Here is a 14,909-nt window from a genome sequence, read left to right as displayed (position 1 = left end):
AATTTAAAATCACAACACACTTTACATTAAAGCAAAACATGAAAAAAAAGTTACATTATTAAAGAGGATAAATAAAATAAAATCACAGAAGATGTGTAAAATAATCACTTATTAAAGGCCCGGCTACAAAGGTGTGGTTTTAAAAGTGATTTAAAACCTCAATGGTGTATGCCCCTTTTACCTGAATATAGGATAACAGACCACATTTCAGAAATTGCATTGAATGGACAATGGACCTGAAGAGCATTGAATGAACAGTACTTACGTTTGGTCACCACCCTATTGAGAATGGTCCTGAGCTCACGGACAGAGATCTCCATGTCCTAAAATATAAAGCAGATAATGGTTTTGTACTCAAAATGTCTCCATGTCCTTAAACATAAAACACATTATCTTTGCACTCAAATGCGTTTCGGAGCAAAACCAAACTTGAAACTCACCTCCCCAGATAACTGAGCGAACATGGCCCTGAATGAGTCCTCAATGTCACTCTCTGAGATGTCCTCCTGTGAAGATAAAGGCTCGGTTGTCCATCCATGTTGATACATGGTCAACAAGTGAAATAACAGTGCCTTGTGAAAGTATTTCATTCCTTGCAAAGTTCTGACATGTTGCAGTAACTTAAAAATATATATATACATACACTCACACACACACACCACATAACCTACTCCACACTTTCAAACTTAAATAAATTTGTATTTTTCCCGTAATAAATAATGGAATGTCTCAATTGCATAAATATTCGCACCCGAGTCAAGTTCTTGGTTAAGCACTTATTGCAAGGGAGTTGACACTTGAACATCTAAGCTTGACTCTTTACCTCATCTTCAAAGTTTGCCACCACATCATCATCCAGTTCTCTGAAATGACATAGCAACTATTTAAAATAAATTCCATAAATGTTTACATGCAATGTTTAGATTATACCAAAGCTGCTTTTTACATTCAGTAATAGCCATACAATACAATAGCCACAGACTCTTATTCCAATTCTTTACCAAATTGTGCCAATGTCTAGAAGCTACAGTGGTATACAGATGTCAAATCTTAACTTGATCACTCTTTTGTCACTGAGAATTGTCCTACTGCATCAGGAAATTCAAATGTGATTCCCTGAAAAGTTATATTTTTCTCTCCATGCGGGGGCAGTCAAACGCTAGGCCCAGGTCCTATTACTCCAACATTCAAATGTACAAAAATGTTTCTGAAATGCAGCCATACTCATCAGCAACTGTCATTTTATACAGCTTAATAACACAGATATATATTGTGGGTGGTTGGTTGGAGTCTTGTTGGAAATGTGGGGTTGGGGATCAAGGCTCACTTATTTTTCATTCTTTTCATTTACATACTAAATGGATAGTTTTTTTAAACTCTGATCAACATGATCAATACTTTGTATATATGTACTTTTTTTTAAATGTTTTTTTCTTTTTTCGAGTGGCAGCCCACAGGTGAATACAAAACTAAATATGAAACGATATTACTCCCCCCATGGTCATAAAATATCATAGGTTTTCACGAGACATTGCGCAGGCTACCTTACCTACAGTATATATTATCAAAAAAAAGGACATCTTAAAACCAGTTGAACTGGTACCCAGTGGACCTGCAGTAGGCCTAAAATGTAGGTACGATACTGCATTGCATACAAACGCCGCTTCCAGCTGCCACCTGGCTGCGATTCTAAATATTTCCTCAAACATTCAAATCCTCCTACTGCAGGATTATTTTCTCCTGCGACAAAATGGGTCAATTTAAGACGCATCATCTGTACATAATTACCAACAACTGATTAAGGTGTATTGAGAAAACCAGATGAGAAATTATTTAGGATTGACAATTTTGCTGCTAACAGAACTGTATTTCTCCATTTAAGTTGCACATCCCTGAAGTACTACTATACTGTACTCACTGTGTCTCCGACTGCTTCTCAGTGAATACTCTGAGGACAAAGTCAGCCTCTTTCCCAGGTTCGAAGGTGGAGGGTACCACCAGGTACTCCCCGGGTGGCAGGCGCAGCCGGGCGCTCACCTCCCTCAGGTTGATAAAGGTCTCAGAACGTGCACATGATGAGTGCTTCAAGAAGAAGTCTTTCTTCAAATGAACACTTTGACAACCCTTAAACTGAGAGAAGGACAGGGGGTAGATAGCGCTAGTTTGTGTGTGTGTTTATGTGGGTGCCTGAAACTGTTACATACCTCTTCTGGAATCTGAAATGATAGAAAGGAAAAGGTCAGTTTTAGGGACATTTTGTTTTGGTCTACTGTTGATTCTTTGGTCACTGGGTATCACATCAAATAAACAGACATTATACACAGAATCTACCTCTACTTGGCTAAATGTATCTTTAGTTTATTCTACCTTTCATCAACTTTTATTGCAGCTTAATTTTCTGCTCTGCTACTGGCATGTCACCGTTGACCTCACCTCGTAGATGGCAAAGCCAATGGTGTGCATATCCTGCCCCTGGCGACGGTAGCGGCGCCTATCCTTCTGCATGAGAGCCACCAAGAAGCTGCAGGCCTCCTCTTCATCCTCAGGGTCGTCGTCCTCCTCCAGCAGGGTAATCTTATACTGGGGGTTGATCCAAAAGGTGTCTAACAAAGACAGAAGGCAGAGGTCATGATAATGCCTCCTTTTGAACATAGCAAGTAAAAACACCTGCAGTCAATTCTAACTAAACTCAGGGCTCTATTTTAACAAACCAAATGCAAATCTTAGCACACTCGCGCAGTGCTGTGGGTGTGTCAGAAATAATTTTGTTGTTTTGACAGCGGGAATTATGGGCACAACAGCTGGTGGTCGTGTAGAGGCACGCTTTTCATTAATTTGTTGTAGGTGTAACGAGGGCTTGACCACTTACTGGCCAATGAAAAATTGCCCTGAAGCTTTTAATGTGGTTGTGCATTTACGGTGTTGGATGTTCCGTTGTCATGAACTCCAATTCATTAGGAAGGCATGGCTGTGCGTCCTATCCATTGAAGACTCTTTATTAAACGTCAGGCCTACAGTAACCCTATAATAGGCCTAGTTAAAAAAAAAACATGTACCCAGTTATTCACAAAAGGTAATTGCCTTCAACATGGGAAAACTAGCCTACACATTGCATTCGCATTTCCATAGGTTAAATTGCAATGCAGGTCCGAGCCATGGACATTGCCTGCAAAAGGTTTTAAGATTAGCCAACCTTCACTGTTGATATGGTCTGTATAGTGACTTTGCCACGTGAAGAAAACAAACAAACAGGCAAGAGAGATCACGTCTCTCCGACTGCAGTACTTGTTCACTTCTCTCCTTTATCTGATTCTGTATGATCCTACAGCACCCCCTAATGTCATAACTAGGTACTTGAAAGTAATTACACCAAAATATCAGTATATTCCTTTTAAAATATGTTATGGTATGTTCTCACTAGGATATTTGTATTTAGAAACATATGCAATCCATGAACAATGTATGCAACTCATGTGATAAACAAAAGACATGCAGTCAGTGACTGATGAAGTTGAAGTGTATCCCTGAATCCGAAATCAACTCCTAGCCCCTACCACCTAGGTGGAATTGTTACCATATTGCTTACAACTATCCAATCCTCTCAGGACTACACAAGGGCCTACAAGGTAGTGGGTGTAGTGTGGTGGTCATGGTGCTCTCTCACTTGGGTGGTTCCGGCAGCCTCCAGCCGTGCTGCCCTTCCTCCAGCCTCCGTCAAACTTGATGGTGTTCCAGAAACTCTGGCTGTCATCACTCAGAGCATCTGCTGTCAGGTTACAGATCTCCAGCCGGGAAAACTGGCGCAGGAACTCCTGGAAGGGCATCCTGGATATTCAGAGAGCAGGGAAAGGGAGACAGATGGAATCTGTTTGATAAAATTGGAATATTTCCATCTGATTTGGTTACGGTGTGGGTTGGGTTAGATTATTATCGGGTGCCGGTATGGTATAACAGGGTCCAGCCTCAACAAACAGGACACCATAGAAAACAGAGTTGTGGGTGGAAAACACACAAGGTAATATCTCAGAATGTGAACTCACCAGAACTCCCCGTCCTCCATGTGACAATTCATGTCCTCCCTCTCTGTTGGATCAATCGCATTCCACTCAGACGAACTAATAGCAATATCCGAGAGAGAGAGAGAAAAAAAGAGAGACAGTGATGAGTATTGTTGAAATACAAGGCAAGCAGGTACGAGCTCCGCAAATCCATTAGGGACGCAAAAAGTCAAAGACTCAAACTTGAATTGATGTTCAACAACTCAGACTCACGACGCATGTGGTAAGGACTACAGACTATCACAGGCAAATCCAGCTGTGTGTGTGGTGCCCACCGAAGCCCACCTCCCATACGAGCTTAACACATTCTATGCTCGCTTCGAGGCAGCCAATGCCGAGCCATTCAGGAAAACTCTCGCTGCTCCGGATGACCAGGTGCTTTTGCTCTCCGAGGCTGACGTGAGGACAACTCATGAGTGAATACTCACAAACCTACCAGCCCAGATGAGTGTGTGCTGACAAGGGCTGGGATGATACCAGTAACACGATACTCGTTAGTATCGTGGCAAGGAAACAAAGCACAAAGCGGATTCACCTTCTTTAGGAAAACAGCCCTAATGTTGGTAACAATCATCATCATCACGTTGTCATCCAAGAGTCACATTGATTTATTTTCCAAGCTATAGCAGACAATAGTTTACATATAGAAGGTTTTTAAAGGACCAAAGAGTTTGTTCTGCTTCGTTTTTCCATTTTTGGAAAAACCTAGTGCTTACCAGCTGGGGGGCATCTTCTCTGACATCTTCAAACTGTCCCAGGCTGTAGACCCCACATGCTTCAAGGAGAACATTACGTACCAATGCCCAAGAAAAACAAGGTGACATGCCCAAATGACTGTCAGACTCACCCCGGTCATCATGAAGTGCTTCAAGGGGCTGGTCATGGCCCACATCAAGGCTAGCATGCCAGGCACACTGGACCCACTCCAATTTGCCAACCTCTCCAACAGATCCACAGAAGACACCATTTACATAATTATTCACAAGGCCCTAACACATCTGGACAAGAGGAACACTTGTGTGAGAATGCTGTTCATTGACTACAGTTCAGCACTATTGGTCCCTCCAAGCTCGACACCAGGCTCTGCAACTGGATCCTGGGCTTCCTGACAGGCAGACCACAGGCTGTGAGGATTGGTAACAACACCTCCCCTACACTGACTCTTAACATAGGGCCACCAGGGGTGTGTCCCCAGCCCTCTTCTGTGCTCCCTGTTCACCCACGACTGTGTGGCTTTGCATGACACCAACAAGTCAGCCTATAGCAAGGAGGTAAGTGAACTGGCATTGTGGTCTCCCTCAACGTCCGCAAAACAAAGTAGTTGATTGTTGACTTCAGGAAGCAAGGGAAGGAACATGCCGTTATCCACATCTACGGGACTGCAGTAGAAAGAGTCTGCAGTTTTAAGTTCTTCGGGGTCGACATCACCAAGGACATGACAATAACCAACACCACCACCACTCTTGTCAATAGAGCGCAACAGCATCTCTACTTCCTAAGGTGACTAAAGAAATTTAGCATGCCACCCTGGGTCCTCTCTAAATACTACAGCTTCATTATCGAGAGCGTCCTGACCGGTTGAATCGCGGCCTGGTACAGGAATTGCTCCGTCCACGACTGCAAGGCCCTACAGCGGGTGGTAAAGAGCATGACGTATCGGAGCAATAGACTGTCGGAACTAGAAGCACAAGCATTTCGCTACACTCGCATTAACATCTGCTAACCATGTGTATGTGACAAATACAATTTGATACCAACAGACTCAAAGACAGTTCCTATCTACAAGCCACCAGACTGCTGAACACTTGAACTGGACTGACCAGCAGCCTCTGATTCTCCACACCTTAGCACACATGCACCCACTCACGGACACACCCAACCACACAGATACATTCATGCCACACACACACACACACACACACACACACACAGCTAACAAACAGACTCTTATTATTATTGCTAAATACTTGCCCCCCAATCCCCCCTTCCCCAAAACAAGTGTAAATATTAGATTATAAATTGTGGTTTCCTCTTCTATACTTATGCTAAAATGATTATTCTAATAGTAATTTTCTTTATGTTCGTATCCTTAACTTTTCTTATATCTTATTGTTGTTGCATTGTCGAGAAGGAACATGCAAATAAGCATTTCGTTGGATGGTGTATACAATGTATATCCTGTACATACGTCTAATAAAACGTGAAAATTGAATTTGTGCACACAGACAGATGTACACAGACACACACGCAGCCTTTTGGGGGCCCTAAGCGAGATTTGGTTGCAGTTTTAAAGCACATTTTGCCTTGACTTATGCCATGTTCATACGATATCTGGGTGAACAAAATCAATGGGGGACCCCTGGAGGTCAGGGGCCACCTGAAGATCAGGGCCCCTGGGCACATGCCCTTCATGCCCGGTAGGTAATTCAGCCATGAAGGTTTAGATATAGCTGGCTTGGCTAATTTACCTAGCAATCTTAGAAAATATTAGCTGACATGGGCTAATTGAGTGACTGTCAGTGACTGACATAAGAGAAAAACTGCTGAGGCACATTGACTATTATACTCGACTGAGCCACGGAGCCCTACGCTGTCAAGAAAAGCATGATGGTTGTGATGTGAACTCACTTATCACTCCAAGCCCCGGTCCACTCCACCTGACCCCAGGGGTTACGGATACGGATCAGCCTCTCCACGCGACCCCGGAAATCCACCTATGATGATAGACAGACACACATTTTGGGTCAGATTTTACTTAGACATTTTAACCACTTGCCACATTCCAATTTGAGAGGAGAATTTCTCAATCATGATGTTGTTTGATAGTCACAGATGCCCGTATAACTATTAATTTGGAAATAAGTCATTTCTGTAAAATATTGCCTGTTTACTGAAAGATGAGGAGAATACGTGCTTCTTATTTTGCTTTATGTGATTTGTTGACGTTTATATTCCTGTTTTCACCACTCCTTTTCCTCCAATTCCAGATTCACACTAGGGTCAAGCTGAGCCACGCAATGCTAAGTACTTAGCTGGCCTGCTTACGAATCCACCATGGAACCATGCTGGAAAGGACAATGTGAAAATGAAAAATCTGAGCTATTACAGTATGGTTCGGGTCTGCCCTTTAGTATGAATCAGGCACAATCGCCTAAGGCTTGAAATGGCCCGCAGGAAGAGGCAAATCCCTCACTTTTCCACAAAGCCTTATTTTCACTCACTCACCTGCTTCAGACCTGTGACAGAGTAGGCATGGCCTTTAACCAGCTTCTTAAAGGTCACTGCCTCCATGTCGAAGGCACTGGTGATCTGGTAATGCAAACAGATGTCATCATACATTTCCAATTGTTACCACACACACTTCGGGCATGACATCTTTGGCCAAAACTACAATTGTGACAACAGACTCTTTTTCTCTCCACTTTAAAGAGGCTGCATGGATGTTTAGTTATTGTTTACCTAAAATGTTGTCTTTGAGTGTTGCCTGTGTGGTTCATATACACATATTACAATATAAATAATTTCTTAAGTAGCTTCAGGCTAACAATATACCTTATGTCCATGGGCGTGGGAAGATGTGCCCATTTCTGTCCAATGAGGCAATGTCTAAACCAAACGATGAGCATACTGCAGCTCACAATTCAATTATGTGGAAAGATAGGTTGTTTTCAAATAAGCCAAGATTCATGTTGTGAGTGATTCTGTTGTTTTGGGGAATTTAAAAGCTGAATGGGGGAAAATGTCAACCTAGATTAGAACCAGTGACATAGGTCCCATCCAGAAACAACCCCCATCTGAGCAGACTGCATATATGTACTGCAGGTTGTCGTGTGTGCCATGTAACAGGGACGCCACTTACGTCAATGGAGCAGCCCAGAAGGGAGCCTCTCTCCAGGGCTTTACCGATGATCCGGTACAGATCCTTAGGTGCCTTACGTAGCTCGTAAAACTCTGCCACGCCACCGGTGAAGTCCTCAAAGCCCTCTGTGGTGCTGCCACCAGACAAGGCCTCATAGGAGCCACTCAGTCTAACACAAAAATGTCACAGTGTGTCAATCCTAGAAAAGAATTATATCCCTTCATGCAACAATGTAAAAGTATTCGCCATCTACAATATTCGTAAATGAAATGTTCATAAAACAAACATAATAAACATAACATTATAGGTACATAGATCTATGAAAGCTTAAGAAATGTATGATGCAATTACACATTAGTCAGAGCTAACTGGACTTGTGACATGTATGCTTTATGAACATTCAATTGTTACCCACTGTTTACTTGGTGTAGCAAATTAAACTTAGAAAAAAATACAATTATATTCTAAGATGGATGCACTGTATACCTGAATTAAAGCCTGTTTTACGGTACCATTAAAAACATTTAAAGCTTTTGACACGGACAATAGCTAATATTAGGAAAATCATACTTGGCATAAGCCTTCTCAATCAGGGCACTCCAGAACTCGTTACCCTCAGCAGAGTGAACAAACATGAGCTCGCCATCTTTGACAGGCAGTCGATCATCAATGACAACATCCACCCACTCTCCAAACTGCCAGAACTGTGAGCAAACAAAACAGTTTGGAGTCAGACACGAAGGTTATAATTGTTTTATGCTCCCCTATGAAGCCAAATACCGTCTCCAGCATATGTTTCTAAGTGTTCCCCATAATCACCTAATAATATATGCGAGAACTGTTGTCTCTCTGGGAATTTTTTTGTGGAAAAGCACTGTGACCTGATAATTCAGGAATTGAGCCTCCTACAAAGGTTGATTTAAAATCCCTCCAATCAAACTTCTGAATATGGCAGGTCATCCTTTCTTACATATTTAGGCTACAATGCTGTATCATTATATTATCTGTCATTAAAAGGTTTTTCTATTCCATTTCCTCTATTGTATTTGATTGAATGAACCTGGAAGTGGAAGATGCCAGCGTAGTTGTCTTGGAAGGATTGACCATGAGGGACCACCCTGTGTAGCAGCTTCTCATTAAGGGTGAGGGAAGCAATGGCTGCCAGGAGCCAGCAGTCACCTATCCAGAGGTAAAATAGTAAAAAATAAATTAATCAAATGTATTTATAAAGCACTTTTAAACACTGAGCGGTTGTCACCAAGTGGTTCACAGTAACCTGGCCTAAACTCCAAGAGCAAGCAGATGCACAGTGGCCTGGAAAACCTTCCTACAATGAGGAGGAAACCTAGAGAGAAACCAGGCTCAGAATAGAAGCACCTGGCCCAGATGGGAGAAGAGGGAGATAGTTAAAGCATTTTCAAACGTAATCATTTCAACCTGGGGTGAAAGTGTGAGAGAGGGTGAATAAATATAAGCTAGCTTTAGCTGAGCCTCAAATGTTTTCTTAAAATAACACCAAATAACGATACAGAAACCTTAACATTCAAAATCTAAAAAGGCACCATAGCCTAAATTACTAATGTGTGCATCTTTCTAAAATATTACCCATGTATCTTAAAAACACAACATTTACACTGGCTGGTGCGGTTTCTATCTCACCACTTTAAATGAAGGCTGCTGTAAGTAGTAAAAACAAAACACTTAACTCATTTAAAGCACTCAGCTCAAATCACCCTTGTTCAGCATTTAGTAGTGAGTGAATAGCCAACCTAATGCATTTTGGCCAGTCTGAGCCAAGCCTTCAAACATTTGTTCTGGTTTTCCAAAACCTCAACTCCTCTTTGAAAATCGCTTCCAATTTGCTTTCACTGAAATCATATACCATCAGTAGACTACTATCAATGGCATGCAGCAAGAACAGCTGAACATGTCAAAGGCTTATTCCCACCATCGTCACATTAAAACCATGAGGCAACCTCAGCTATTATGGTCCCGTGTAGATCAGTTGGTAGAGCATGGCGCTTGAAACACCAGGGATGTGGGTTTGATTCTCACGGGGGACCAGTACGAAATTGTATGTACTCACTGCTGTAAGTTGATCTGCATAAGAGCGTCTGCAAAATTACTCAAATGTAAATGTATTCAGCCTTTAAGGGGCCATGTACTGTAACTGAATTAGTGTGGGGAGTAAGAATTAGCTACTTCCCTATAGAGAGAGCTATGGGGATTGCTAATGCAATTTTAAAATGTCCCTAATGTCACAACTGGGGATTGCTCTGGCCTCAAGGTCTTGCTAAAAATCTCCCTTTCTTTTAAGTGTAACTGCTGTTATCGACTGAGGGGTTGAAATCCTAAGGCTAAGGCCACACTCAAACGCATTAACAGATGAAATTGTGTATGACCAATATCATTGTCCGTTGTCGTCACAATTACCACTTCAAAAAGCATTGGCTTCATACGAAATTCTCGAACATAAAATTCTAGTGTGTCGGCGTTGTAATGTGGGTGCATATGACAGCAGCCTTATCCATATAAGTGTATACTCAGAAGTAGATATGTTTAATAAGCTTAGCACTGCTTTCTGGTGAAAAAGTTCAAGTATGGACATACTATAGTGAGGAGTAGTATCAGATTGTCAATCAGTCACATCTTCTATTACATTTCAAGCACTGGTTAGCTTCAACCTGAAGTTTGACGAGCCTTATAGAATACTTGAAAGGCTACATAACTCAGTCAAGATAATTCCCCAAAACAAACAGAGGGGGAGCCCACAGGCCGTGACATAACAGGAGAGTCAACTCCTGCCAAAGACAGAAAGAGAGAAGTTGTTTGTGGGCTGGGTCTTCAGAACGTTGTGTGTATAACAATTACACATCCGACCGCCTTTTCAGTTCCAACTAGACTAGGGATGTGAGAAAAATTTAACCAAGACTTATGAGATCCCAAGAACAGAACAGTTTTGGGCTTTTTTTGGGCCATATCCTGTGATCTACTCACAACAACATTTTCTCACTAGTTAAAAGGGAAGCTGATCATGGCATTAATCACGACTGATAGCTCGCTGATTGAACAATCTTTTATCTTGAATTCCATTCCAGTGGCTAGGTCCGTTATCCGCCTCCCTCCACCCTGTTTTGCAAACATACGCCAGAGATTGCTGCATGGGACATCAGCCAAGATCCATTAGCACGCTTTCTCTGTAGGCGTGTCTGCTATTAGCCTTTCTGTGAATCATTACCAGTGTCTCCCTGACTCACAAATGGGTTCTGCCACACCCAAACAGTCAGCTGCCTAGTCAGGGTCATTCTTATTTTACACACAGAGCTATTACAAAAGAGATATACAGTACCAGTCAAAAGTTTGGACACAACTACTCATTCAAGGGTTTTTATTTTTTATTCTTTTCTACAGAATAAAAGTGAAGACATCAAAACTATGAAATAACACATGTGGAATAATGGAACCAAAAAAAGTGTTAAACAAATCAAAATATATTTTAGATTATTCAAAGTAGCCATCTTTTGCCTTGATGACAGCTTTGCACACTCTTGGCATTCTCTCAACCAGCTTCATGAGGTAGTCACCTGGAATGCTTTTCCAGCAGTCTTGAAGGAGTTCCCACATATGCTGAGCACTTGTTGGCTGCTTTTCCTTCACTCTGCGGTCCAAATAATCCCAACCATCTCAATTGGGTTGATGTCGGGTGATTGTGGAGGCCAGGTCATCTGATGAAACACTCCATCACTCTCATTCTTGGTAAAAAAATAGCCCTTACATAGCCTGGAGGTGTGTTGGGTCATTGTCCTGTTGAAAAACAAATGATAGTCCCACTAAGCCCAAACCAGATGGGATGGCGTATCGCTGCAGAATGCTGTGGTAGCCATTCTGGTTAAGTGTGCCTTGAATTCCAAATAAAATCAGACAGTGTCACCTGTAAAGCACCCCCACACCATCACACCTCCACCTCCATGCTTCACGGTGGGGACCACACATGCGGAGATCATCCGTCCACTTACTCTGTGTCTCTCAAAGACACGGCGGTTGGAACTAAAAATCTCAAATTAGGACCAAAGGACAGATTTACATGGGTCAAATATCCATAGCTTGTGTTTCTTGGCCCAAGCAAGTCTCTTCTTATTGGTTAGTCTTATTAGTCTTATCTTATTGGTGTTCTTTAGTGGTTGTTTCTTTGCAGCAATTCAACAATGAAGGCCTGATTCACGCAGTCTCCTCTGAACAGTTGATGTTGAGATGTGTCTGTTACTTGAACTCTGTGAAGCATTTATTTGGGCTGCAATTTGTGAGGCTGGTACCTCTAATGAACTTATCCTTTGCAGCAGATGTAACTCTGGGTCTTCCATTCCTGTGGCGGTCCTCATGAGAGCCAGTTTCATCGTAGCGCTTGATGGTTTTTGCGACAGCACTTGAAGACACTTTCAAAGTTCTTGAAATTTTCCAGATTGACTGACCTTCATGTCTTAAAGTAATGATGGACTGTCATTTCTCTTCACTTATTTGAGCTGATCTTGCCATAATAAGGACTTTTACCAAATAGGGCTATCTTCTGTATACCAACCCTACCTTGTCACAACACAGCTGATTGGCTGAAACGCAAGAGTGCGTAAAGCTGTCATCAAGGCAAAGGGTGGCTACTTTGAAGAATCTCATATATTAAATATATTTTGATTTGTTTTGCACTTTTTTGGTTACTATGTTATTTCATAGTTTTGATATCTTCACTATTATTCTACAATGTATAAATTAGTTAAAAAAATCTGAAAAACCCTTGAATGAGTAGGTGTGTCCAAATGTTTGACTAGTACTGTATGTATATATGTACACTACCGTTCAAAAGGTTGGGGTCACTTAGAAATGTTTTTGGTTTTGAAAGAAAAGCTCATTTTTTGTCCATTAAAATAACACCAAACTGATCAGAAATACAGTGCAGACATTGTTATTGTTGTAAATGACTATTGTAGCTGGAAATGTCTTATTTTTAATGGACTATCTACATAGGAGTACAAAGGCCCATTATCAGCAACCATCACTCCTGTGTTCCAATGGCATGTGGTGTTCGCTAATCCAAGTTTATCATTTTAAAAGGCTTATTGATCATTAGAAAACCCTTTTGCAATTATGTTAGCACAGCTGAAAACTGTTGCCCTGATTAAAGAAGCAATAAACTGTTGTTCTTAAACTAGTTGAGTATCTGGAGCATCAGCATTTGTGGGTTCGATTACAGGCTCAAAATGGCCAGAAACAAAGAACTTTCTTCTGAAACTCGTCAGTATATTCTTGTTCTGAGAAATTAAAGCTATTCCATGTGAGAAATTGCCAAGAAACTGAAGATCTCATACAATGCTGTATACTACTCAATTCACAGAACTCCCACCACTCCCAAAGAATGTGAAAAACCATAATTGTAATCTATCCCACTGCACATCTAGGCAAGTTAGGTCTGGCAAGAATTGATGAGTTGTTTTTCTGTTCTATGGAGCAAAATGAACTACTGTATGTCTCAGAATGAGGGAAGAGCTATTCACTGTTCCATGCAGGCAGTAATTTTGTTAGTTTTTCTAGTCCTCTGGTTTCACTTAAGTGCTCTGTCAATGAAAATAACATTCACATTGAAAACATGCAACACATTAGAGGGAGGGGGAGGGACACTGCTGTTAAGCAACAAGGTTTTTTTTATAACAGGGACTTTTTCTCCCAGAAACCGCTTAAGCAAGAAACACACAGAAAATCTGAGTGTAGATAGACTCCCAATAGATACTTATCACAGAAGGAGGCCATTCCTTTGCTTGCTAGTACAAAATACATACCTGCTGAGTATCGACCTGGTACCGCCAAAACTACAGTTTCTACTTGTAGAATCAGTAGCCGACAACTTGACTTTGAGACAATCAGAGAGCACGAACCTCCACATGGGGGAGCCGACAGGAGTGACAAGGGGGGGGGGAAAAGAATTGGGCACTTTTTCTGGTCTAATCCACCCTTTTTGTCAGAGTGTTCTAAATTTAATTTAATTTTATCTTTATTTTACTAGGCAAGTCAGTTAAGAACAAATTCTTATTTTCAATGACGGCCTAGGAACAGTGGGTTGACTGCCTGTTCCGGGGCAGAACGACAGATTTGTACCCTGTCAGCTCGGGTATTTGAACTTGCAACCTTTCGGTTACTAGTCCAACGCTCTAACCACTAGGCTACCCTGCTGCCCCTCAATAAAACAATAAATAAAACAATAAAGCTGTATAATACATATTTTCTTCTAGAGCAAGTCTTTATATATTTTTTTACGTCTAGCTAAGGAGTTTTGTGCTCGAATAAGTACTTTTTGCTAATGTGCACTAGCTTATTAGTTTGCTAGATAGCTAACGTTAGCTTGCTAACTGAGCAAGGTAGTCACTTCATATAAAATGAATGGGGTGGTAATAAGTGCAGCACAATGCACACAACACTAAATGCTTTACCAAGCTAGCTATCTGGCCACTGTAGCTAGTAACATTATAATGAAATCACAATGCTCATTTCCATGAAGCAGCAGCCTGTAGCTGGCTGTCCAGAGTCAATACAGCATCTTTACGTTACCTAGCTAGCACAACAGCTAGCTAGCTATCTAGAGAATCATGATAACAATTTAGCTAATGTTAGCCAGCTAGCTAAAAATGTATCTATGGACTGTCCATGTGAGAGTAAATTAAATAGTTTCTTTGTCATCTTGCTAGCTATTATTTAGCTGTAGCCAAACTAGCTGTGGCCAGCTGGCTGGTATCAACAATGGCTTTCTACAACAATTGCAACATTAGTGCAGTTGGCTAGTTAGCTAAGTAACATTGACTAGACCATGAAGCGACTCACATGAATATGCATTGCCAAACAAGGCTACAGCCATCTTCTGGTCTGGAGTATTTTAACAAGGCTGAATAGCTGATGACTTCAAGGTCTTTGCTGTGTGAATACAAAAGAGATCGACTGCCAACACTCTGTTC

General features: G+C 41.5%; 1 protein-coding gene across 1 annotated transcript in view; it reads right to left on the bottom strand.

Moving 5' to 3' along the window:
* LOC135528928 (calpain-1 catalytic subunit-like) overlaps window positions 1-14,909 on the bottom strand; it is a 43,387-nt gene that overhangs the window by 2,437 nt on the left and 26,041 nt on the right. Inside the window, exons 24-36 of the mRNA XM_064957927.1 lie at window positions 8,978-9,096; window positions 8,488-8,621; window positions 7,918-8,086; window positions 7,284-7,367; window positions 6,687-6,772; window positions 4,041-4,115; window positions 3,665-3,825; window positions 2,434-2,603; window positions 2,205-2,216; window positions 1,919-2,130; window positions 824-863; window positions 441-506; window positions 266-323 (exon numbers count right to left, since the gene is read on the bottom strand). Coding sequence (XP_064813999.1) covers window positions 266-323; window positions 441-506; window positions 824-863; window positions 1,919-2,130; window positions 2,205-2,216; window positions 2,434-2,603; window positions 3,665-3,825; window positions 4,041-4,115; window positions 6,687-6,772; window positions 7,284-7,367; window positions 7,918-8,086; window positions 8,488-8,621; window positions 8,978-9,096 — 1,386 coding nt within the window. The remainder of the gene's footprint in view (window positions 1-265; window positions 324-440; window positions 507-823; window positions 864-1,918; window positions 2,131-2,204; window positions 2,217-2,433; window positions 2,604-3,664; window positions 3,826-4,040; window positions 4,116-6,686; window positions 6,773-7,283; window positions 7,368-7,917; window positions 8,087-8,487; window positions 8,622-8,977; window positions 9,097-14,909) is intronic.

The sequence above is a fragment of the Oncorhynchus masou genome, chromosome 5, assembly GCF_036934945.1.
Source record: "Oncorhynchus masou masou isolate Uvic2021 chromosome 5, UVic_Omas_1.1, whole genome shotgun sequence".
In the NCBI taxonomy this organism is placed as follows: Eukaryota; Metazoa; Chordata; class Actinopteri; order Salmoniformes; family Salmonidae; genus Oncorhynchus; species Oncorhynchus masou.
This window is presented reverse-complemented; position numbering and strand designations above follow the sequence as displayed.